General features: G+C 47.6%; 1 protein-coding gene across 1 annotated transcript in view; it reads left to right on the forward strand.

The window, feature by feature from the left end:
- PLXNA2 (plexin A2) overlaps positions 1-22,529 on the forward strand; it is a 214,226-nt gene that overhangs the window by 173,767 nt on the left and 17,930 nt on the right. The window contains exons 13-20 of the mRNA XM_007163953.3: positions 485-636; positions 6,857-6,974; positions 9,109-9,245; positions 10,150-10,317; positions 10,464-10,557; positions 14,236-14,475; positions 21,417-21,560; positions 21,833-22,067. Coding sequence (XP_007164015.2) covers positions 485-636; positions 6,857-6,974; positions 9,109-9,245; positions 10,150-10,317; positions 10,464-10,557; positions 14,236-14,475; positions 21,417-21,560; positions 21,833-22,067 — 1,288 coding nt within the window. The remainder of the gene's footprint in view (positions 1-484; positions 637-6,856; positions 6,975-9,108; positions 9,246-10,149; positions 10,318-10,463; positions 10,558-14,235; positions 14,476-21,416; positions 21,561-21,832; positions 22,068-22,529) is intronic.

The following is a 22,529-nucleotide window of genomic DNA, read 5'->3' on the forward strand; positions in this document are numbered from 1 at the left end:
TGTAAACTCTACAGAGGCTAGCACCCAGGAGTGGCAAATCATAGCACGGTCACAATGACAAAGCCCTTTCAAGTTTACAGAATGCTCCCAGACACCCTCCATTTGGGAGCTTCCAGGGAGAGGTTGGTTAGAGATGATTATCCTTCTTACCAACTAAGAAGAACTGAGGTTCAGAGAGATTCTGTGACTTGATCACAATCAGGCAATAAGCGAATTAAAGTACTGCCTTGAGCCAGTACTCTCTGATAATTTCTTTTTCATAAGTGGACGAATGAATGAATCATTGAATGGATGTCCTAAGAACCGATGAAGTAGGTACAACTTGACAATGTCGGGATCCTAGATAAGTTGAAAAGTGGAGAAAACACACCCAGTTCCCCCAGATTCCAGGTGTCCCAAAGCCTTCCCGTGGGGAGGGAAATGGGTGCCACTGCCCCTAGTCCTGTGACCGACCAGCTTTTCTCATCCCATTTCCCTCCCGCAGATTTTGACGGTGTCTGGACCCCCTGAAGGAGGGACCCGAGTGACCATCCATGGCGTGAACCTGGGCCTGGACTTCTCCGAGATCGCCCACCACGTGCAGGTGGCTGGGGTGCCCTGCACGCCCCTGCCGGGGGATTACATCATCGCTGAGCAGTGAGTCCAGTCCGCTCTGGCCCACCCTCTTCCCCCCCAGAGCTTCTGGGGGGGGTCTCCCCTCTCCCTCCTCTGGGACTTCTCCAGGATTCATCTCCTATATCCCTCCTCCCATGGACCCCACTCCTTGAAGCCTTCCCAGGGCCCTCTCCTAGCCCATCCCCACTCTTCGAATATCCTATTCTGTTTGATTCCCGATTCCCTGGCTCCTCTGGCATCAGGGGTCCCGGTGCAATGCTCCCCCGCAGTTGGTCTTCTCCTGCCCACTGGCTAACTGAGCCACTTTCCCAGCCCGTCCATTCTCCTCCTCCTCGCTTTCCCCCGCCCCTCCCCCCGATAGCCCCCATTGGAATGCATCCTGCTCAGTGGGCTGCAGGCAACAATTTGTTTGGCTCATGGGGCTCTGACAGCAGCTTAATCTGAGCAGGGCCTCCGCCAGAGCAAATTCATTTATTTCACTAAGGGAAATGTCAGCTGGAAATTAGAAAATAAGCATGTAGCGGCGGACAGGCGAACGGGGCTCCAGAAGTGACATATGTTCCAATTTGGGGTGTTCATTTGGCAGTGGCGGCCGCTGTGAAGTTGGTGGGCAGGAGGTGGGCATGAAGTTAGGGGGATGCTGGGGGTGGGAGGGTAGAAGGAGTGATGCTTCCCCTCCTATGGAGAAAGGGAGGGGAGCAGCCAGATCCTTCTGCATGATTTATCTTGTAAAGTTGGGTCAAGTCACCCTGGTTCCACTGGGCACACAGCTCTGCAGGGGGTCCTGGGAACGTGACCATGAGCAGGGTTCCTCTCCTGTAGCTCCGCCCCTCACAGCCTCCCCAGAGCCAGCCTTTAGTAACAACCAGAAAAGTTGTTTCTTTTTTTCCAACTGTATGTTGGAAATGTTTCCATTTCCAACCGTAAAAATGACACTTCATCTTTCATCAGCACTTACACTTTCTCATCCATTCTCTTGCTTTTAATTGGTAAGGACTCTGAGAGGTAGACATTGTTATCACCCTTTTACAAAGTAGGAGAGAGTAAAAGACTTGGGAAGTGAAATGACTTCCCCCATTCACTCAGTGCATAAGTGGCCATGGCAGAGTTGGAACTCAAGTCTCCTAACTTTTGGTTCAGGCCTCTTTCCGTTCCCTAACAGCCATGAGGCAAGACTCCTGGGTAAGAGTGGCCTGAAAATTCCATTATCCATCAGCCTGTGGCCTTCTGGGTCAGGGGCCATGATTCCAGTGTGGCCAGGGCAGGGTCGGAGTCAGAGGGGTGAGTTCCCCGACTTTGGGGACACCTAGCAGGGGAGAAGAAGGAGCTGCCTGATCGTGCTGACATTCAGATCCTGCAGACCTGACCCTTCACTGACAGCCTTGTCCCTTCAAGGAGTGAATCATAGAGGGAAGACAGGCTGGGTCTACAGGAAAGACATGAGGAAGAGGAAAGGGGGAAATGATATAAGTAGCGCTTCTGAGCCAGAAGAGGAGGGGAAAGCTGTCGGGCTCGTCAAGATCAGATGGCTTTACAGAGCCCGGCACCCTGCCACACCCAGCTAGACTCTCAGTCACACTGACCCCAGACCCACCTTGGCCTCAAGGAGCTGCCTTGGGCCACTGGACACAGGTCAAGTCTCCAACTTGGTGAGATGCCACAGGATGCCAAAGGAAAGGGTTCGCGGGGGACTGAAGGGTAAGGCTTTGAATTGAGAGGTGTAAATCTTGGGCAGCTGAACATGGAAATCGCATGAGAATTGGGATCCAAGGGTCTTCTAAATCCTGCCTCCTCTACCTGCCAGCCCTGAGACCTTAGCAAACTGTTTGGTCTCTCTACTCTTCATTGGTCCGATGGAAATCATGATCCCTACTGCATGGGTTTTGGGAGAGAATTCAGTAAGATGAAAATGTGAAGACTGTAACGTGCCGTAGGAACATAAGGAAATACTGTTCTATTCAATATCTTTGAAATCAAATGCATCACACTCACCCAGGGCCCTGGAGAAGAAAGTTCCAAGAAAAACTAGAAGTGAGGATACAAAAGGAGCCTGGGGAGGTGAATGGTTGCCAGGGGTCCCTACCAAGGCCAGCAGTCACCCTAGAAAACCAGCCCCGTCATCTCCTCAGGTGCGGGGCGGGCAGGAGGCAGCAGGCACGTTCCTCACCTTGCCTGCACGCAGCCCTGGTTTCCAGCCGTGCCAGGCTCATTACTGAGAGTTTGTTAACATCATTAAAGCCTCCATCTTGGGCAGTGAGCAGCAGGCACAATCATTATCGATATCTGTGAGAGATGGATTTGGCTAAATGGGCCCAGTGCAGAGTCCCGGGCACGGGCAGGATTAGCGGGCACGGTAATGACTCACCATATGCTTGTGCCGTGCCATCTATCACTCAGCAATTAGGTTAATGTTGGTTAAAGGGCCCCACTTAGTCTTGCAATCAGTGCCCCACAGGTCTGTGGAGGGCCGGATGATTCCATCACAGGATGTTTCCTGGGTGATGAGATGCAGGTTGAGGCTGCAGCTCAGCCCTGCCTGGGACAGGGGCTGTGTATGAGATGGACTCAGCTTGGGTCCTCAGACCCCCTCCCTCTCATCTGCTGCACCTACGAACTCAACCATATCTTGATGGATGTTAGATGCTTGTGCTCCCCACCCCAAGGATGCACACTCACGGGGAGAAAGGCACCATCTTTGCCAATCTATGGGAGGTGGTGCGGTGTGAGGCGAGGGCATCAGGCTGGGTGCCAGGAGCTCAGCTGTTGATGAGCTATGTGACTTTGGGCAAGTCTCTTTGCTCCCTGATCCTCAATTGTCTCATCTGGAAATGGGTATGTAGAAATGGACCTCTACAATCACTTCTATGGCCCTAGGATGTCAGAAGCAATAACTTCTATGCCCTATGGAATCTGCAACTCCCACCATTAGAAAGCTTATCTGGCACTATTGTGAATCCAGAAGCTCCTGTCCAGCAGGAGGAGTCAAGCCTCCCAATGTTGAAGCTAAATAACAATTAGAGAGTTATTTAGTCTAACTTCTCATTTTACAAGGAGAAACTTTAGGCATCCCCAGCTGTTGTCTCCTGATAATACACAGGGAGCCTAAAGCTACCAGGGACACCGAGAAGAGGCAGGAGGCCCCTAGAAGTCAAACCACAGGAACTTTGCTGACCTGTAACGCCTGAATGAGGAAGTGGTGCCCACACCGCTGCCTGTGGTCATCTCCAACCAGAGAGGGACGGGGCGCAGGTGGTTATGTCTCAGAGTCTTAGGAACCCAGACAGGTCTACCCTACCTCCCCCTCCTCCAGCCCCAGCCCCCCAACAACCACCTCACCTCCATCCCGGCACGGCCACCATGTCCATCCTGTCCCTTCCACAAAAGACACAGAGAGAATTCCACTGATTCTAGGGACAGTAGAGTGGAATGGTCAAAGGCATGAGCTTTGGAGCCAGGCTGACCTGGATTTGAATCATGGCTCTGCCACTTCCCAGCACTATGGCCACAGATGAGTCACTTGGCTTCTGAGCCTTGGCTTCCTTGTCTATAAACATGGAGACAGTAAGACCCACCCTGTAGGATGCCTGAGGATGACACAGGATCCTCTCTGGTCCAGTGCCTGCCACACACAGCTCAACAAATTGTAGCTCGTGTTATTGTTGAGGTACAGAATCTGCTTTGGCCTGACCCTCATTTCTCAATATAACCCTCTCCACTCCCTATAGCTGCCCTTGCTTCTTCCTTTAACCCTCTATCTTCTTGAGCTCGGAGAACAAATGCCAATAACAGATACACTCAAGGAGGCCTCTCCATCCTTCGCTGCAAGCACTGGGTCCCAGGAATAAAAAGGAAGAAGAGTTAGAGGTCATTAGAATTCTTCCACGATGTGGTCTGAGTCCTCAGGACTCTCACCAGCTCTTAGACTTACCAACCCAGACCATTCTACAGTCCACTGCCGACTCCTGCTCCTCTCCCACTCACTGGATGAAGTAGAACCGCATTCCACCAGCAGGGAAAGGAGTCAGCTGCAGTGCCAAGGAAGGGAACCCATGGTTCAGCTCTAGGCCCTCCCTGCAGCCTAGCTCCTGGGCCCCTGCATCATACCCTTCCAGGAGGGACATTGAGAGCCAACTGCAGGCATTCAGCCTTGGGCACTTGGGCAGTGCCATCTCCCATCCACCCTCTTCTCCCACGTGCTTGACATGCAAAGCTCATCTTTTGGGCCACAAACCCTGAGCAAGAAAATGTTCTAGAAAAGACAGTGTGCCAAGACGCCCCAGACAGCTGAACAGGCCATTCTAGCCTTCTCCTCTCCTAGACAGGGCTCAGGAGGAGCAAATATGCCTATGACCTTCACGTGTTCTCATGTTTCCTCTTTCCATGACTTCAAGCCTGCCATGATTTGCTCCTGCTTTTCCTCTCGAGGGTGGCTCCAGCACAGTGGCCAAGGGGGGTGAGTGAGGGACAAGAAAGCACTGATTAGAAGAGAGAGACAGAGACTTATCTGCTGCCTCCTCTTCTTCACTCCCCATACCCCCAGTAGAGAGCCGATAACCCTCTGATGCTCCTTGACAGCCCGGAGCACTGTGACAGGATGACAGGGGCCCCAAACAGGAGCAGGTGCTGGGGCCCAGGAAGCAGGATGGGAGAGTTGTTACTCCAGGCATGTAGCAGCATGGAAATAACCCCACGTAGTACCTTAAATTAAGCTTCTCAAATGCTCCGTTAATGAGGTTTAAGGAGACGGTTACGTGTAAAATACTAATTGATCATCACTATCATCTTTACTGTGGGTTCATAATTAATGTATTCACAGAGAAAGGGAAAGGAGAACATCCTTTGACGTGCACTCAGTACTTTCTTGTTGAACCTAATATGCTAAACGTAATAAGACAGTCATTGTATGTTAAGTAAATATTCACCAGGAGTGAAAGTACTTATTTGGGATTAACTGTTATGAAGGAGCTGGAGATCGTTGGCATGCCGTGTGTGTGAGCACGCCATGTATTTGTTTAATGCAAGTTTTATTACATCAAAATGAAATCTCTGTTTAGTTACCTTCCTTCCTAGAGAAGTTGTTGAGATAAGCATCCTCCGTTAAACGCGGATCTTCCCCACCGTGCCTGGGTAATGCTGGGGATTAGTGGAGGGGAGGTCTGTTTTTCTGCCTCCCCACCAAACCAACCTTCCAAGGGCACCAGACTGCTCAGACTGAACTCTTAAATGGCATTGAGAAGAAAAGAAAAGCCTTCCATCTGTCCCCTGGGTTCCTTTTTGCTGAGCCTGGTGGAGCCCTTTCCCACCCATCCCATGCCTTAAAATTCCAGGCAAGAGATCCCCCCAAGAATCTGATTTCTTCAATTCCTCCCATATCCTCCAGCTGCCCACTCTTTCTAGAGTCTGCTGTGGCTAAGGCAACCCGTCTGTAAATGTGCTTGTTATAACTTATCTCAGGCACCAGGGAAGCCCTCACTGGGGGTATCAAGCTGCACATCACGAGAGAGAGTGCCTCACCAACCCCCCACCCCGTTCTCCAGCTCTCCTGTTGATGTGAGACATGACTTCCAACCCCAGGGCTGGTTCACTGCCTCGCCCACCAGCTCCGTGAGCTCAGCCCTTGATTAAGTGGGAGTCCAGTTTCGATTGCTGTCCTAATGAACTCATCCACCTCCCACCCCCTCGCCTGCTGCCACTGGATGCCGCTTCTCCCATTCAGCTGGGAGCTCCCGGTTTGGGGAACTCACTATCTCACCAGATTATCTGTTCCCTCACTGCAGGAAACAAACCACAATTGAATCAGCTTGGCAAATCAGTCCTCACTCCCTCTTCTCGGGAGTGTTGCAGTGTTGGCTTGTCACAAAGAGCACTAAATTACTGCCCCTAGATCTCTGTTGAACATTAGGTTTATTCCACAAATATTGGGTTGATACCCAATGCTAAGCCCTGCGCTAGGCACTGGGGACTACAGGCTTGCTCATAGAAATAGGCAGCATAGCGTTTTGAGAGCTTTAGAGATGAGTTCATCCAACCTCTCATTGTACCGATGAGAGACTAAAGCCCAGAGAGGGAAAGTACTTTACCCAAGGTCACACAGCCACATGGTTGAGCAAGCTGAGTCTTGGTCCAGCACTATTGTAAGACTGTGATGAGTCATTCACTGTGACTATGACGGGGTGAGCAAGCTGGGGCAGGGATGCAGCTCTCCCCAAGTCTCTCATGGAAAGGTTTGCTCTCTCCTCAGGATCGTTTGTGAGATGGGCCATGCCCTTGTGGGGACCACCTCTGGGCCCGTGCGCCTGTGCATTGGAGAGTGTAAGCCAGAGTTCATGACCAAATCCCATCAACAGTACACGTTTGTGGTGAGTATTGGGTCTAGTGCTGAGCTACGGGCTTCTAGCAAGGGCACATTTCTGCTCCAGACTTCTCCCAGGAAAGTCCCACCCACCCCTCTCCCAAGCCGGCACCTCCAGGCTTCTCGCAGATGGAGTAGGAGACCAGAAAAGGGAAAGCCTGTCTTTCCTGGGTGGGTCAAGTGCATGACCAACAACACTTTGGAGATTTTGGCGTCCCAGAGAGCCACAGGTCAGAGTTCTAAATAAGCAAAATCAGGCCTTTCTTAGAAAGTGGATCCTAGACGCAGGGTGGGGAGGGGCTGCCCTTTGTCCCGCCAATGTGATGTCTCTGTCTAATTCCAGCCTAATGAGGACAGATCGTCTGAGGGACCTAATTAAAAAGGCCTATATTTATCCACACACTGTTTTCTGCCAAGGATATTGTAAGTGGGAGTTTAGAGGAGCCATTTGAAATCCTGCAGGAACGCATGTCTGTGTGCGGGACCATGGGAGTGGGATGTACGAGTGAGCTGCTCTGTGTGTTGGTGTGGTTACACATACATATGCACACACTCAGCCCTGGAAACCCTTCTTCCCATCCAAGCAACAGATGGTGGAATCACAAAGGCTTTATTTTCTCTTGCTGAACAACCTGCTTCTTGGGCCCCAAAGTCCCTTTTCTGACACCTAACCAACATTGCCATATCAAGTTCTTCATTAAAAAGTGTTAACACCGGGCTTCCCTGGTGGCGCAGTGGTTGAGAGTCTGCCTGCCAGTGCAGGGGACACGGGTTCGAGCCCTGGTCTGGGAAGATCTCACATGCCGCGGAGCAACTGGTCCCATGAGCCACAATTGCTGAGCCTGCGCGTCTGGAGCCTGTGCTCCGCAACAAGAGAGGCCGCGATAGTGAGAGGCCCGCGCACCGCGATGAAGAGTGGCCCCCGCTTGCCGCAACTGGAGAAGGCCCTCTCGCAGAAACGAAGACCCAACACAGCCATAAATCAATAAATAAATAAATTTAAAAAAAAAAGTGTTAACACCAGCAGAGGGGGTCAAACCAGCCTTGCTCAGAGTATTGAAAAATTATTTGACCACAAAATTCTCTTCTCTCTAAAGCACTTTACTGCTTGTTTTAGGTTTTCCAGTCTCTGCCTTCTTATCTCAGCACCTCCACCTTTTCCTTGTACCAGTCTTCTCTCAGATGGGAGGGTACCATGGCCTATATGCAGCCCACCTACCCCATCTCCTGTGCAGGACAGACAGAGTCTTGTGTGAGAAGCAAACCCAGAAAGACTGGATGGAGAGAGCTGTAGAGTGTCAGAGCTGGGAGGGCTTTAGAGATCATGTAGCCCACCCTCCTGTCTTGACAGAGGAGGGAACAAAAGCCCAGAGTGATCCAGAAACTTGCTTCAGGGCCCATCACTAGTGAGTAGCTAATGTGGACTAGAGTTCATGCCTGTGTAGGTGCTCAGTTAAATGCACTTTCCACTCCACTCCGCTGCTCGCTAGGCAGGAGCAATTTCTTTCTGATGCATTTTAGGCCAGATGACATTTCTTTTAGGCTTCAGGCTTAATTTTACAATTTAGTGAGCTTACTAGAAAATCCCAGCCAACGATGGGCCATCCTCCTGGTGAAGGTCAGGGAAGACACATCTAACATTTACTGACAGGTCTCTGCACCAGGCACCCTGTTGTGCCCTTCTCTTGCTTAGGGAGGGACGGAAGGACACGAGCCTGGGCCATTAATGGATCCTCTTGGTGGCCCAATCCAGGCAGGGATCCTTTATTCAGCCCTATCGATTTTGTGCCAAAGAAATCAGTATGCGCTCCAGATAGAGAAGCATTTTCAAATTGTTCTCAATTTGCAAACTAATTGATAGATTAGTCAGTGTCATCTCTGCCTTTCCATCAGTTTTATGAGCATAAGACTCCCAGGGGAGTTAATTAATTGCAAAACGTGGCCCTTCTGCCTTCCCTGGATATGCCTGGAGCCTCTTCTTAGAAAGGGTCTCAGCTCCAGGGTAGGCAGAGAGTGTTTGGGATTAGAAAGGGTTCACTCTGAGTGTGGACACAGTCCCTCCTTCTGTCTTTAAGTCTAGCCTGGGTTTCTCCCTTTGGGTAAAACCTGAGCTGTGATCATTTCTCTGCTTCCTCCCAAAGAACCCTTCCGTGTTGTCACTCAACCCCATCCGAGGGCCAGAGTCCGGAGGCACCATGGTGACCATCACGGGCCATTACCTCGGGGCTGGGAGCAGCGTGGCCGTTTACCTGGGCAACCAGACCTGCGAGTTCTATGGGTGAGATGGGCTCGAAGGAGCACTAGGAGACTGTACACGTGAGGCCTGTGCACACATGTTCCTGTGCATGTTCACATATGTGCCTGCCCCATCCTCTCCATGTTATGTGTCATGTCCTGGGCCCAAACACCATTCCAGTCACTGTAAGAAATATATACCACTAGTCAATTTGTATCATGAGTATCATAGGGGCTAAATACTTCTACAAATATTTAGAAGTGAGGACCATAAGAACTGCTGATGAGGGAGGTTCCCAGGAGCTCTCAGTCACCACCAGGATCAAGCATTCATTTTGTCCCCACCATGGTGACTTGAGAAACATGGAGATTGCATGGCCTCTGTCCTCTGCAATCCTCAGGGCATCTCTTATGTGCTAAAAATTGAACACCTACTATTTGTCAGATACTCCAATGAAGCCCTGGGGATGTAGAGAATCTAGAGAGAATTCTGAAAGGACCCCTGGATGAGAACCCAACTTGCCCAGTAAATCTCCTCCCTGGACCATAAACTGCCTGAGGGCAAGGACTGGATATTTGCTTCTCTGCATAGTAGGTGCTCAATTTATTAACTGACTGACCAGACACTAAGCACTGGGTAAATAGTCATGGTCTAGATAAATCCAGAAAAGAGGAGTTCCCCCAAAGCCCAAGGAGCCCTGCCCCTGCCCCACCTTCTCTAATCCCCTTCTCCAGTTGGCTCCCTCCCTAATCCAACTGGAGTGGGATCTCAGGTAAAAAGAAGCACTGATACACACTGCTAAGGGATGTTCCCTAGTCTAGAGTATAAAAGGACAGAAGAACATTCCTGGGCCATACCCCCCAACCGGGGAAAACCCCTTCTCAGGCCAGAGGCTGCCCCTCTTGCCCATGCCTTTGCTCACAACCCTCCTGCGGTCTCCCTGTAGGCGATCAATGAATGAGATCGTGTGTGTCTCACCCCCGTCGTCCAATGGGCTGGGGCCCGTCCCTGTCTCTGTGAGTGTCGACCGAGCCCGTGTGGACAACAACCTGCAGTTCGAGTACATAGATGACCCCCGGGTGCAGCGCATTGAGCCTGAGTGGAGTATCGCCAGGTGAGGCAGAGCGGACGGGGACACACCCAGCCGCTGTGCAACCTAATCCCTTCTGCCCAAGTGCAGCTCCTGTGAGGATCCTAGGGGGGCAAGTGGTAGCAGTTTGAGAGGGTTTTTCACCTAACCCAGACTCTGCTTGTTCCCAGTGGCCACACACCCCTGACCATCACAGGCTTCAACCTGGATGTCATTCAGGAGCCAAGGATCCGAGTCAAGTTTAATGGCAAAGAATCTGTCAATGTGAGTAACCACGGGTCCCCCTGATCTGCAGGAAACAAGGCTGTGTCTGTGTTTTGCAGTGTGATAAGGTCTGTGTTAGGCACTAGGACATTCGACCGCCAGAGAAGAGTCCAGAATCATGGCCCCAAACACCTGGGCCTCACAATGATTTTTATAATTACAGTATAATCATTTCTTGTCAGAAGGTGATGTCATGAGTGTATAAACATACTGGCTTCTGAGCTTAAGATATGGTGCAAAAGGGCTCTTGTTTTCTGCCATGTTCACTTTGAGGTCTGATAAGAGGTAGTGTGAGAGGGGGAAGAAATTCTGGATCCAGATTCAGACATCTGTGAATTGGAAACAAAACACCGCCATCTATTAGCTCTACAACCATGATCAAGTCGTTTAGCGTCTCTGATCCTCCCTTCCCTGGCTAGAAATGCTGGTGATAAGACTTGCCTCGCAGATTTGTAACCTGCCACTAGGCTGGCACCTGATAAATGTTAGTCACTGCATGCAGATAATTCCATCCTGGTTGCTAAGATGATCAAGCTGAACATTTCACTTTATTCCCTGTGCAGACCCATGTAATTTAATTTTTTTCCACTATGGATTTTTGTGATGTTAAAAAGTTCTCCATCGTAAGAGCAGAATGTCTGCTATGTTGTTATAAATTTTTTAGTTCGTTCTACTGGCTCCATCTTACTGTTTTCAGTCAATATTTTCTGAAACGTTATTGTATTCATAATTATAGTCCAGGAGATGCTATTATGGCCATTATTGTTCATATGAATTACTGCTTTGACCTTCTGGGGATTGACGAGGCTGAGATGGAGACGGAGATGGGCAAGATGGTGTTGGATCTACCCTCTTATCCCTGACACATTCCCAGCATGCTTGAGGCTTCCCGAGGAAACAGAGAAATACAGAAAAGGCTGTACAGAAGGCTGCCAGAAGGCTAGATCTGGAAAGGTCTCAGGGATGATCTGGTCCAAACTTCTCATGGTATATCTTAGAAAACGAAGGCCAGAAAGGAGTAATGACTTGCCCCCAATCATGAAGGTGGCTGGTGGCAGGACCAAGCTAGATCCCAAACATCTGACTCTTCGTAACTAGACCACGTGAGATGATGGCGGGCTTGACATTCCATCATGCCAGAGACGTGGAGACACCTGTATCACACCTCCAGTGACCCACTGTGGTCACAGCTCTTTGGGCTAGAAGAGCATGCAACTCTAGATCCCAACATAGAGCCCGATCCATGAGTAAAAGAGCTGTGCCCCCGCCCCACTTCCAGACCGAGGCTCAGTGTTCCCAGGCTGCCTCCATCTGTTTGCTGTCTCTAGGAGTTGGCCAGCCTGGCGAGGGGCAGCCCCTCCAGGACCAGCAGGACCCCAGAGGTTAAAGCCTCAGAACACAGAAAATAAAAGACATGGTTAATCTAGTACAGAGGGGATTTTGGAGGATGAGTGCATGACTGACAAGATTATAACCTCCAAAGGCCGCAGCATTAGTCCCCGGGAAGCTATTATTTGAAGAGAAGACTGGGCTGGGCAGGCCTCCCCACACCTGGCAGCCTTCTGAGAAGGCTTGGGTCCTGGGCATCCTGTGCACCCGCCAGGACACGTTGGCAGCCCCAGGCAGGAATCTCCCCAGCAGTTCTCCCAGCCCACCCACCAGGACCTCAGTGCTTCAAGGAGTTAAGAAAAACAGCTCCTGCCTCTCAAGCGTTGGGGGCCCTGAGCTCCAACAGGGACCTGCCTGGAGCCTGCAGGCTGGCAGGCAGCCTGGAGGAAAGGCCTGGGTGTGCAGGTTTCCACCAAGCCGGGCCCCAGCATGGGAGGCCCGTAAACTCCGCCCGATGCCCTCTCGTTCAGGAGTGGTAAGAAAGAGCCATGTTGCCCCTGAAGCCCTGCTTGGGGTCCACGTCATCCTCAGTCCCCCGGGGGCTACCCCCTGCCTTTGGGTTTGGAAGCAGCCCCAGTGAGAAGGGCTGAAGCGAAGGCCGCAAAACCCGAAGGAATGTTTAGCAAAGTGCCGATGCAGCGCTGGGCAGAGAGCAAACGGAGGCTGTTTGTCTGGGGGTGATTTGCTCGTTCACAGAGGAGTCCCGTCCAAGGGCACTGGAGTGAGCGGTGAGGAAGATTGGGGGGGGCGCGCAGGGAAGCGGTGCTTGGGCTGGGGGTCTGCCCTGCGGAGCCCAGGGAGGGGACTCCCAGCTCAACTCTGCCTGTTTGACCGCACCACCATTTTCCTCATGCCAGGCTGTCCCCAGCTGGAACGTGAAAGGGACATTAGGTTCACAAGGGGCTGCTGAAGCATAAGCTGAAAAGGGCGGGGATGGGTACTGACCTCCAACACGGCACGAAGCCCTCAGTGAGCTGTTGGTTTAAACTCTTCAACTCCCTCTGGAAAGGGAGGGTTAAGACTTGGAGCTCTGACATAATTTCTATGCAAGCGTCAGCTTTTTTTTTGCAATTTCACACACGGTCTTGTTTTCCGAACATGAAGCCTGGGTATGTGTATGTTGGCCAGACACGCAACATGTGCGGACCTGCCAGGACAGCGTGTACTTGAGCAGGGTTCTCACAGATGCCCTTGGCTGTTGCCGGGACACCGTGTCCCAGAGCCAAAACTGAGCCGCGCAGGGCGAGACCGGAAGATGCGGGGAGGGGTTCAGGTTTTCTTCCCAGACCACACGTGGGTCCTAGAGCGCTTTATTCAGTCTGGCTGCTGCCTTGGGAAGCCCGCAAACTAAACCACCGGAGGAGAGAATGGCACCACACATGCCACGTGGGGCCAGCTCAGCTAGGATGTTATTTGGGAGATGAGGGTCCACCAAGGAAGACATTATGACATTATGAACTCAGTGTCAATACCAAGGTTATATCCCCCGTGGAGAGTTAGGGGGCACTCGGTTGGAGAAGAGAGAGATCCTGACTAGAACATTTAAGGAGGTGAAGGATCCTTTTCATCCATCAGTGTTTTCAATAAACATTAACTGACCACCTACTATGTGCTCGTCTCACACAACTTCCTTCTTTCCATCACACATACACACACACATGCGCAGGAGACTGCTTCTGTCCTACTTTTTCCGCAAACATCCATGCTCCCTCATCCCCAGGCCTTTGCTGCTGTTCTCTCTGCCAGGGACTTAATCCCTTACCATCCCCCTTGTCTGGGTAAGTCCTACACATTCTTCAGGTTAAATTTCATTCATCTCTTCCAAAGGAAAGCTCCCAAGAGTCACCCTCACCCTGCCTCAGGCCATGCACGCACATGCACAAACACAGGCTCGTGCACACACACAGACACCCGCACGTTTCTCACCTCTATCCATGCATTTAACAGTGCTGGTGCCCCTCCTGTGCTCCAGGCCCTCTGCCAGGACTGCACTGTAATGCTTGTCGAATCATTTGTCTCCCCCATAGACTATGACTGTTTCACGGATGGCCCAACTACTGGCACCGTTCCTGGCACAAAGTAGGTGCTCACTCAGTGTTGGTGAATGAATAAATGAAGTTAAAACACACCCCTCCCTGCCAAAAAAGAAAAAAAAAATTTCACAGCCCTTTTCCTCAAGCAAGTAGCCCAGTGGAAACTGGCCAAAATAAGCAAAGGGTGGGAGGGCGGCAGTGTGACCCCCTCCATCACCTGCTGAGTGTTTGAACGCCGTGCTCTTGGGCCCTTTAGGTGTGCAAAGTTGTGAACACCACCACCCTGACCTGCCTGGCACCCTCCCTGACCACGGACTACCGGCCCGGCCTGGACACCGTGGAACGGCCGGACGAGTTTGGATTCGTCTTTAACAATGTCCAGTCCTTGCTGATTTACAACGACACCAAGTTCATCTACTACCCCAACCCGACCTTTGAACTGCTCAGCCCCACTGGGGTCTTGGATCAAAAGCCGGGATCCCCCATCATTCTGAAGGTAGGAGGGTGAGATGGCTGCCTGCCACACGCAGGGGTGGCCGGAGCACCCCTCTCCTGGCCTGGCCTCCCTTTGATGCACATGGGCTCACATGGCTGTCATCTCCCTGTGAAGGGAGCTTGGTTATAGATATCGACCCACTGAGTGACATACCTTGCACTTGGGATTCTCAAGGAACACCATAGAGTATTTCTGTGTGTCCTTGTGAGCTTTGGGACCTAAAAGTCCTGCAGTGCACTGGAAGCAATGATGTCCTTTATTGACCCCATCTGTGACCACAGTAACTGCCCTCAAATGTGAAGAGGTCACGGTCCCCTAGTACCATCCTTCCAGGTGTGTGTTACTCCACCACTTTCACTTCTATCCCCTGCGTCCTCCCCCAAACTTTCACTTGTTTACTGTTTGGTCTCCCCTTCCTTTCTCTTTACCACTCTCTTCCTCCCTTTCATTCTCTCTTCCCTTTGTTTTCTCTTTTTCTGTCTAAATTGTGGCTGTTAGAAGTCCTCTCCAAAAACTTACCATGGAGTCACTCATTGGTTTTTGCATTGCTGCCCTTACCCCACCTCTTTAATCTCTTTTATTTTTATTTATTTATTTATTTATTTTGTTCATCAACATTAGAATATATTTTGCATTTATATAATAAAATATAGAAGACAATAAAAATAAGTGAGCATTGCTACAAGCAACAACAGAAATAAAACTCATGAGCAATATTCAGCAAAACAAGGCAGACATAAAATGATATACACTGTATGGTTTCTTTTTAAAAAATTCAAAACTGGGCAAAACAAATTTATGGTGAAGATAATGGTTACCTTGGGGGCAGAAAGCAGGGGTCATGATGAGGAAATGGTATAAGGAAGGCTTCCAAGGTCCTGGGAAAGTTCTGTTTCTTGATCTGAGTAGTGGTAATACTAGTGGGAGTTCAGATAACTCACATAAGTCATAAGTTTATAGTTAAACTTATGACTTATGCACTTTTCTCTATATTATAACTTACTAAGAAAGCTAAGACAAAAGCCTTATTTAGTTCATTAAGAACAACAGTAGGCAAAGAATTATTGAATATTATTTTAGACACCTACAAAGTTCAAGGAACTGTCTTAGGTGATCAAAGATTCCAAGTCCATTCCACTATCAAATTTTTTTTTTCTTATTAGTCATCCATTTTATACACATCAGTGAATAAATGTCAATCCTAATCTCCCAATTCATCACACCACCACCTCCACCCCCGCCGCTTTCCCCCCTTGGTGTCCATATGTTTTTTCTGTATTTCTGTGTCTCAATTTCTGCTTGGCAAACCAGTTCATCTGTACCACTTTCTAGGTTCCACATACATGCGTTAATATACGATATTTGTTTTTCTCTTTCTGACTTACTTCACTCTGTATGACAGTCTCTAGATCCATCCACGTCTCTACAAATGACCCAATTTTGTTCCTTTTAATAGTGGAGTAATATTCCATTGTATATATGTACCACAACTTCTTTATCTATTTGTCTGTTGATGGGCATTTAGGTTGCTTCCATGACCTGGCTATTGTAAATAGTGCTGCATTGAACATTGGGGTGCATGTGTCTTTTTGAACTATGGTTTTCTCTGGGTATATGCCCAGTAGTGGGATTGCTGGGTCATATGGTAATTCTATTTTTAGTTCTCTAAGGGACCTCCATACTGTTCTCCATAGTGGCTGTATCAATTTACATTCCCACCAACAGTGCAAGAGGGTCCCCTTTTATCCACACCCTCTCCGGCATTTGTTGTTTGTAGATTTTCTGATGATGCCCATTCTAACTGGTGTGAGGTGATACCTCATTGTAGTTTTGATTTGCATTTCTCTAATAATTAGTGATGTTGAGCAGCTTTTCATGTGCTTCTTGGCCATCTGTGTGTCTTCTTTGGAGAAATGTCTATTTAGGTCTTCTGCCCTTTTTTTGATTGGGTTGTTTGTTTTTTTAATACTGAGCTGCATGAGCTGTTTATATATTTTGGAGATTAATCCTTTGTCCGATGATTCATTTGCAAATATTTTCTCCCATCCTGAGGGTTGTCTTTTCGTCTTGTTTATGGTTTCCTTTGCTGTGCAAAAGCTTCTAAGTTTCAGTAGGTCCCATTTGTTTTTTTTTGTTTTTATTTCCATTACTCTAGGAGGTGGATCAAAAAATATCTTGCTGTGATTTATGTCAAAGAGTGTTCTTCCTATGTTTTCTTCTAAGAGTTTTATAGTGCCCCGTCTTATATTTAGGTGTGTAATCCATTTTGAGTTTACTTTTGTGTATGCTGTTAAGGAGTGTTCTAATTTCATTCCTTTACATGTAGCTGTCCAGTTTTCCCAGCACCACTTATTGAAGAGACTGTCTTTTCTCCATTGTATATCCTTGCCTCCTTTGTCATAGATTAGTTGCCCATAGGTGTGTGGGTTTATCTCTGGGCTTTCTATCCTGTTCCATTGATCTATATTTCGGTTTTTGTGCCAGTACAATATTGTCTTGATTACTGTAGCTTTATAGTATAGCCTGAAGTCAGGGAGTCTGATTCCTCCAGCTCCATTTTTTTCTCTCAAGACTGCTTTGGCTATTCGGGGTCTTTTGTGTCTCCATACAAATTTTAAGACATTTTGTTCTAGTTCTGTAAAAAATGCCATTGGTAATTTGATAGGGATTGCACTGAATCTGTAGATCGCTTTGGGTAGTATAGTCATTTTCACAATATTGATTCTTCCAATCCAAGAACATGGTATATCTCTCCATCTGTTGGTATCATCTTTAATTTCTTTCATCAGTGTCTTATAGTTTTCTGCATACAGGTCTTTTGTCTCCCTAGGTAGGTTTATTCCTAGCTATTTTATTCTTTTTGTTGCTATGGTAAATGGGAGACTTTCCTTAATTTCTCTTTCAGTTTTTTCATCATTAGTGTATAGGAATGCAAGAGATTTCTGTGCATTAATTTTGTATCCTGCAACATTACCAAATTCATTGACCAGCTCTAGTAGTTTTCTGGTGGCATCTTTAGGATTCTCTATGTATATTATCATGTCATCTGCAAACAGTGACAGTTTTACTTCTTCTTTTCCAATTTGTATTCCTTTTATTTCTTTTTCTTCTCTGATTGCCGTGTCTAGGACTTCCAAAACTATGTTGAATAATAGTGGTGAGAGTGGACATCCTTGTCTTATTCCTGATCTTAGAGGAAATGCTTTCAGTTTTTCACCATTGAGAATGATGTTTGCTGTGGGTTTTTCATATATGGCCTTTATTATGTTGAAGTAGGTTCCCTCTGTGCTCACTTTCTGGAGAGTTTTTATCATAAATGGGTGTTGAATTTTGTCAAAAGCTTTTTCTGCATCTTTTGAGGTGATCATATGGTTTTTATTCTTCAGTTTGTTAATATGGTGTATCACATTGATTGATTTGCGTATATTGGAGAATCCTTGCATCCCTGGGATAAATCCCACTTGATCATGGTCTATGATGCTTTTAATGTGTTGTTGGATTCTGTTTGCTAGTACTTTGTTGAGGATTTTTTTTTTAATTTATTTTATTTATGGCTGTGTTGGGTCTTCGTTTCTCTGCGAGGGCTTTCTCCAGTTGTGGCAAGCAGGGGCCACTCTTCATCGCGGTGCGCGGGCCTCTCGCTATCGCGGCCTCTTTTGTTGCGGAGCACAGGCTCCAGACGCGCAGGCTCAGCAATTGTGGCTCACGGGCCCAGCCACTCCGCGGCATGTGGGATCTTCCCAGACCAGGGCTCGAACCCGTGTCCCCTGCATTGGCAGGCGGATTCTCAACCACTGCGCCACCAGGGAAGCCCCTTTGTTGAGGATTTTTGCATCTATATTCATCAGTGATATTGGTCTGTAATTTTCTTTTTTTGTAGTATCTTTGTCTGGTTTTGGTATCAGGGTGATGGTGGCCTCATAGAATGAGTTTGGGAGTGTTCTTTCCTCTGCAATTTTTTGGAAGAGTTTCAAAAGGATGGGTGTTAGCTCTTCTCTAAATGTTTGATAGAATTCATCTGTGAAGCCATCTGGTCCTGGACTCCTGTTTGTTGGAAAATTTTTAATCACAGTTTCAATTTCATTACTTGTGATTGGTCTGTTCATATTTTCTATTTCTTCCTGGTTCAGTCTTGGAAGGTTATACCTTTCTAAGAATTTGTCCATTTCTTCCAGGTTGTCCATTTTATTGGCATAGAGTTGCTTGTAGTAGTCTCTTAGGATGCTTTGTATTTCTGCGGTGTCTGTTGTAATTTCTTCTTTTTCATTTCTAATTTTATTGATTTGAGTCCTCTCCTTCTTTTTCTTCATGAGTCTGGCTAATGGTTTATCAATTTTGTTTATCTTCTCTAAGAACCAGCTTTTACTTTTATTGATCTTTGCTACTGTCTTCTTTGTTTCTATTTCATTTATTTCTGCTCTGATCTTAATGATTTCTTTCCTTCTGCTAACTTTGGGGTTTGTTTGTTCTTCTTTCTCTAGTTCCTTTAGGTGTAACGTTAGATTGTTTATTTGAGATTTTTCTTGTTTCTTGAGGTGGGCTTGTATAGCCATAAACTTCCCTCTTAGAACTGCTTTTGCTGCATCCCATAGGTTTTGGATCATCGTGTTTTCATTGTCATTTGTCTCTAGGTATTTTTTGATTTCCTCTTTGATTTCTTCAGTGATCTCTTGGTTATTTAGTAACGTATTGTTTAGCCTCCGTGTGTTTGTGTATTTTACGTTTTTTTCCCTGTAATTGATTTCTAATCTCATAGTGTTGTGGTCAGAAAAGATGGTTGACATGATTTCAATTTTCTTAAATTTACTGAGGCTTGATTTGTGATCCAAGATGTGATCTATCCTGGAGAATGTTCCATGCACACTTGAGAAGAAAGTGTAATCTGCTGTTTTGGAATGGAATGTCCTATAAATATCAATTAAATCTATCTGGTCTATTGTGTCATTTAAAGCTTGTGTTTCCTTATTAATTTTCTGTTTGGATGATCTGTCCATTGGTGTAAGTGAGCTGTTGAAGTCCCCCACTATTATTGTGTTACTGTTGATTTCCTCTTTTAGAGCTGTTAACAGTTGCCTTATGTATTGAGGTGCTCTTATGTTGGGTGAATATATAATTGTTATATCTTCTTGGATTGATCTCTTGATCATTACGCAGTGTCCTTCCTTGTCTCTTGTAACATTCTTTATTTTAAAGTCTATTTTATCTGATATGAGTATTGTCACTCCAGCTTTCTCTTGATTTCTTTTGCATGGAATATCTTTTTCCATCCCCTCAGTTTCAGTCTGTATGTGTCCCTAGGTCTGCAGTGGGTCTCTTGTAAACAGCATATATATGGGTCTTGTTTTTGTATCCATTCAGCAAGCCTGTGTCTTTTGGTTGGAGCATTTAATCCATTCATGTCTTTTTTTTTTTTCCTACACTCCTCCTCCCCTAGTCTTTTTTTTTTTAATTTATTTATTTTTGGTTGTGTTGGGTCTTCGTTTCTGTGCGAGGGCTTTCTCTAGTTGTGGCAAGCGGGGGCCACTCTTCATCATGGTGCGCGGGCCTCTCACTATCGCGGCCTCTCTTATTGCGGAGCACAGGCTCCAGACGTGCAGGCTCAGTAGTTGTGGCTCACGGGCCCAGTTGCTCCGCGGCATGTGGGATCTTCCCAGACCAGGGCCCAAACCCGTGTCCCCTGCATTGGCAGGCAGATTCTCAACCACTGCACCACCAGGGAAGCCCTACATTCATGTTTAAGATAATTATCAATATGTATGTTCCTATTACCATTTTCTTAATTGTTTTGGGTTTGTTTTTGTAGGTCCTTTTCTTCTCTTGTGTTTCCCACTTAGAGAAGTTCCTTTAGCGTTTGTTGGTTAGGTGGTGCTGCATTCTCTTAGCTTTTGCTTGTCTGTAAAGCTTTTGATTTCTCCATCAAATCTGAATGAGATCCTTGCTGGGTAGAGTAATCTTGGTTGTAGGTTCTTCCCTTTAATCACTTTAAGTATATCATGCCACTCCCTTCTGGCTTGTAGAGTTTCTGCTGAGAAATCAGCTGTTAACCTTATGTGAGTTCCCTTGTATGTTATTTGTCATTTTTCCCTTGCTGCTTTCAATAATTTTTCTCTGTCTTTAATTTTTGCCAATTTGATTACTATGTGTCTCAGCGTGTTTCTCCTTGGGTTTATCCTGTATGGGACTCTCTGCGCTTCCTGGACTTGGGTGGCTATTTCCTTTCCCATGTTAGGGAAGTTTTCGACTATAATCTCTTCAAATATTTTCTTGGGTCCTTTCTCTCTCTCTTCTCCTTCTGGGACCCCTATAATGCAAATGTTGTTGTGTTTAATGTTGTCCCAGAGGTCTCTTAGGCTGTCTTCATTTCTTTTCATTCTTTTTTCTTTATTCTGTTCTGCAGCAGTGAATTCCACAATTCTGTCTTCTAGGTCATTTATCCGTTCTGCCTCAGTTATTCTGCTATTGATTCCTTCTAGTGTAGTTTTCATTTCAGTTATTGTATTGTTCATCTCTGTTTGTTTGTTCTTTACTCCTTCTAGGTCTTTTTTAAACATTTCTTGCATCTTCTCAATCTTTGCCTCCATTCTTTTTCCGAGGTCCTGGATCATCTTCACTATTGTTATTCTGAATTCTTTTTCTGGAAGGTTGCCTATCTCCACTTCATTAAGTTGTTTTTCTGGGGTTTTATCTTATTCCTTCATCTGGTACATAGCCCTCTGCCTTTTCATCTTGTCTATTTTTCTGTGAATGTGGGTTTTGTTCCACAGGCTGCAGGATTGTAGTTCTTCTTGCTTCTCTTGTCTGCCCTCTGGTGGATGAGGCTATCTAAGAGGCTTGTGGAAGTTTCCTGATGGGAGGGACTGGTCTTAATCTCTTTTTAAATAACCAGTTAGCTTCTGTGCACATGTGTCAGTTATTCCTGTTAAGATTGCTCTTATCTACAGGGCAAAAACCTCTGCCCTCCTGCTTCTGGAGGTGCCAAACTCAACTACACAGTGCTGATTGGAGAGACCCCATGCGCTGTCACTGTGTCCGAGACGCAACTGCTCTGTGAGCCTCCCAACCTCACCGGGCAGCACAAGGTCATGGTGAGTGAACCCTCTTATTATTCCCCCCCCCTCACCTTTCATGTATAATCTGTCATAAAGAAAGGGTCTTCAACCTCCTCCATATCTCCTCATCACAAAGTCCTAAATAAATGAGTAGGAGCTAAGAACACAAGAAAAGAAAGGCAGGTGATAAGCAGGAAGTCGTTTTGTATCCAGACTGCACTGTGTGGTTGTGGTCTCTCATGCCCTTTCTGAATCAAGAAGGATTGGATGCCAGGGCTCTACAGCAACTGTGTGTGTGCCATGTGCAGGTCCACGTGGGTGGCATGGTATTCTCGCCTGGCTCGGTGAGTGTCATCTCAGACAGCTTGCTGACCCTGCCAGCCATCGTCAGCATCGCAGCAGGCGGCAGCCTCCTGCTCATCATCGTCATCATTGTGCTCATCGCCTACAAGCGCAAGTCTCGAGAAAATGACCTCACTCTCAAGCGGCTCCAAATGCAGATGGACAACCTGGAGTCCCGTGTGGCCCTGGAGTGTAAGGAAGGTAAGTGGAGGCACTCCCTCGCTTCCGGGACCCTCTTTCCTCACCAGCCTTATTACACCCCCTCCCAAAAACAGCTCTCATCTTTGCTCCCATCTCTTCTACCACAAGCCACCCTGCTCCACTTTGACCTCTGTTTTCTGTTAAACTTCCTTTGCCCTTAAAATGCCCACAGTAAGGCCCCAGACCTGATCCCATTATTCTGTCCCCCTGTGCCCTGACTCATCCCACAATCTGGCCCAGCCTACTCTCCTTCCCGGGACCTCAGTCTTCCCACAGTCAGAGCCTCCTGGGCCCTGTTGCCTCAGACTCTAGATCCCCACGTAGGAGTGACAGCTCCTTTTGCCTGGCTGCCTTGGAGCAGCAGGAAAGGCGAGAGCACATGCCCTCCCTTCCACCCCCTCCCCTCCCCCAGGGTGTGTTTTCAGCCAGTACTGCAGGCTAAGCCTCTGAAGGCCACTTGCA

This window comes from Balaenoptera acutorostrata, chromosome 1, assembly GCF_949987535.1.
Source record: "Balaenoptera acutorostrata chromosome 1, mBalAcu1.1, whole genome shotgun sequence".
Classification (NCBI taxonomy): Eukaryota; Metazoa; Chordata; class Mammalia; order Artiodactyla; family Balaenopteridae; genus Balaenoptera; species Balaenoptera acutorostrata.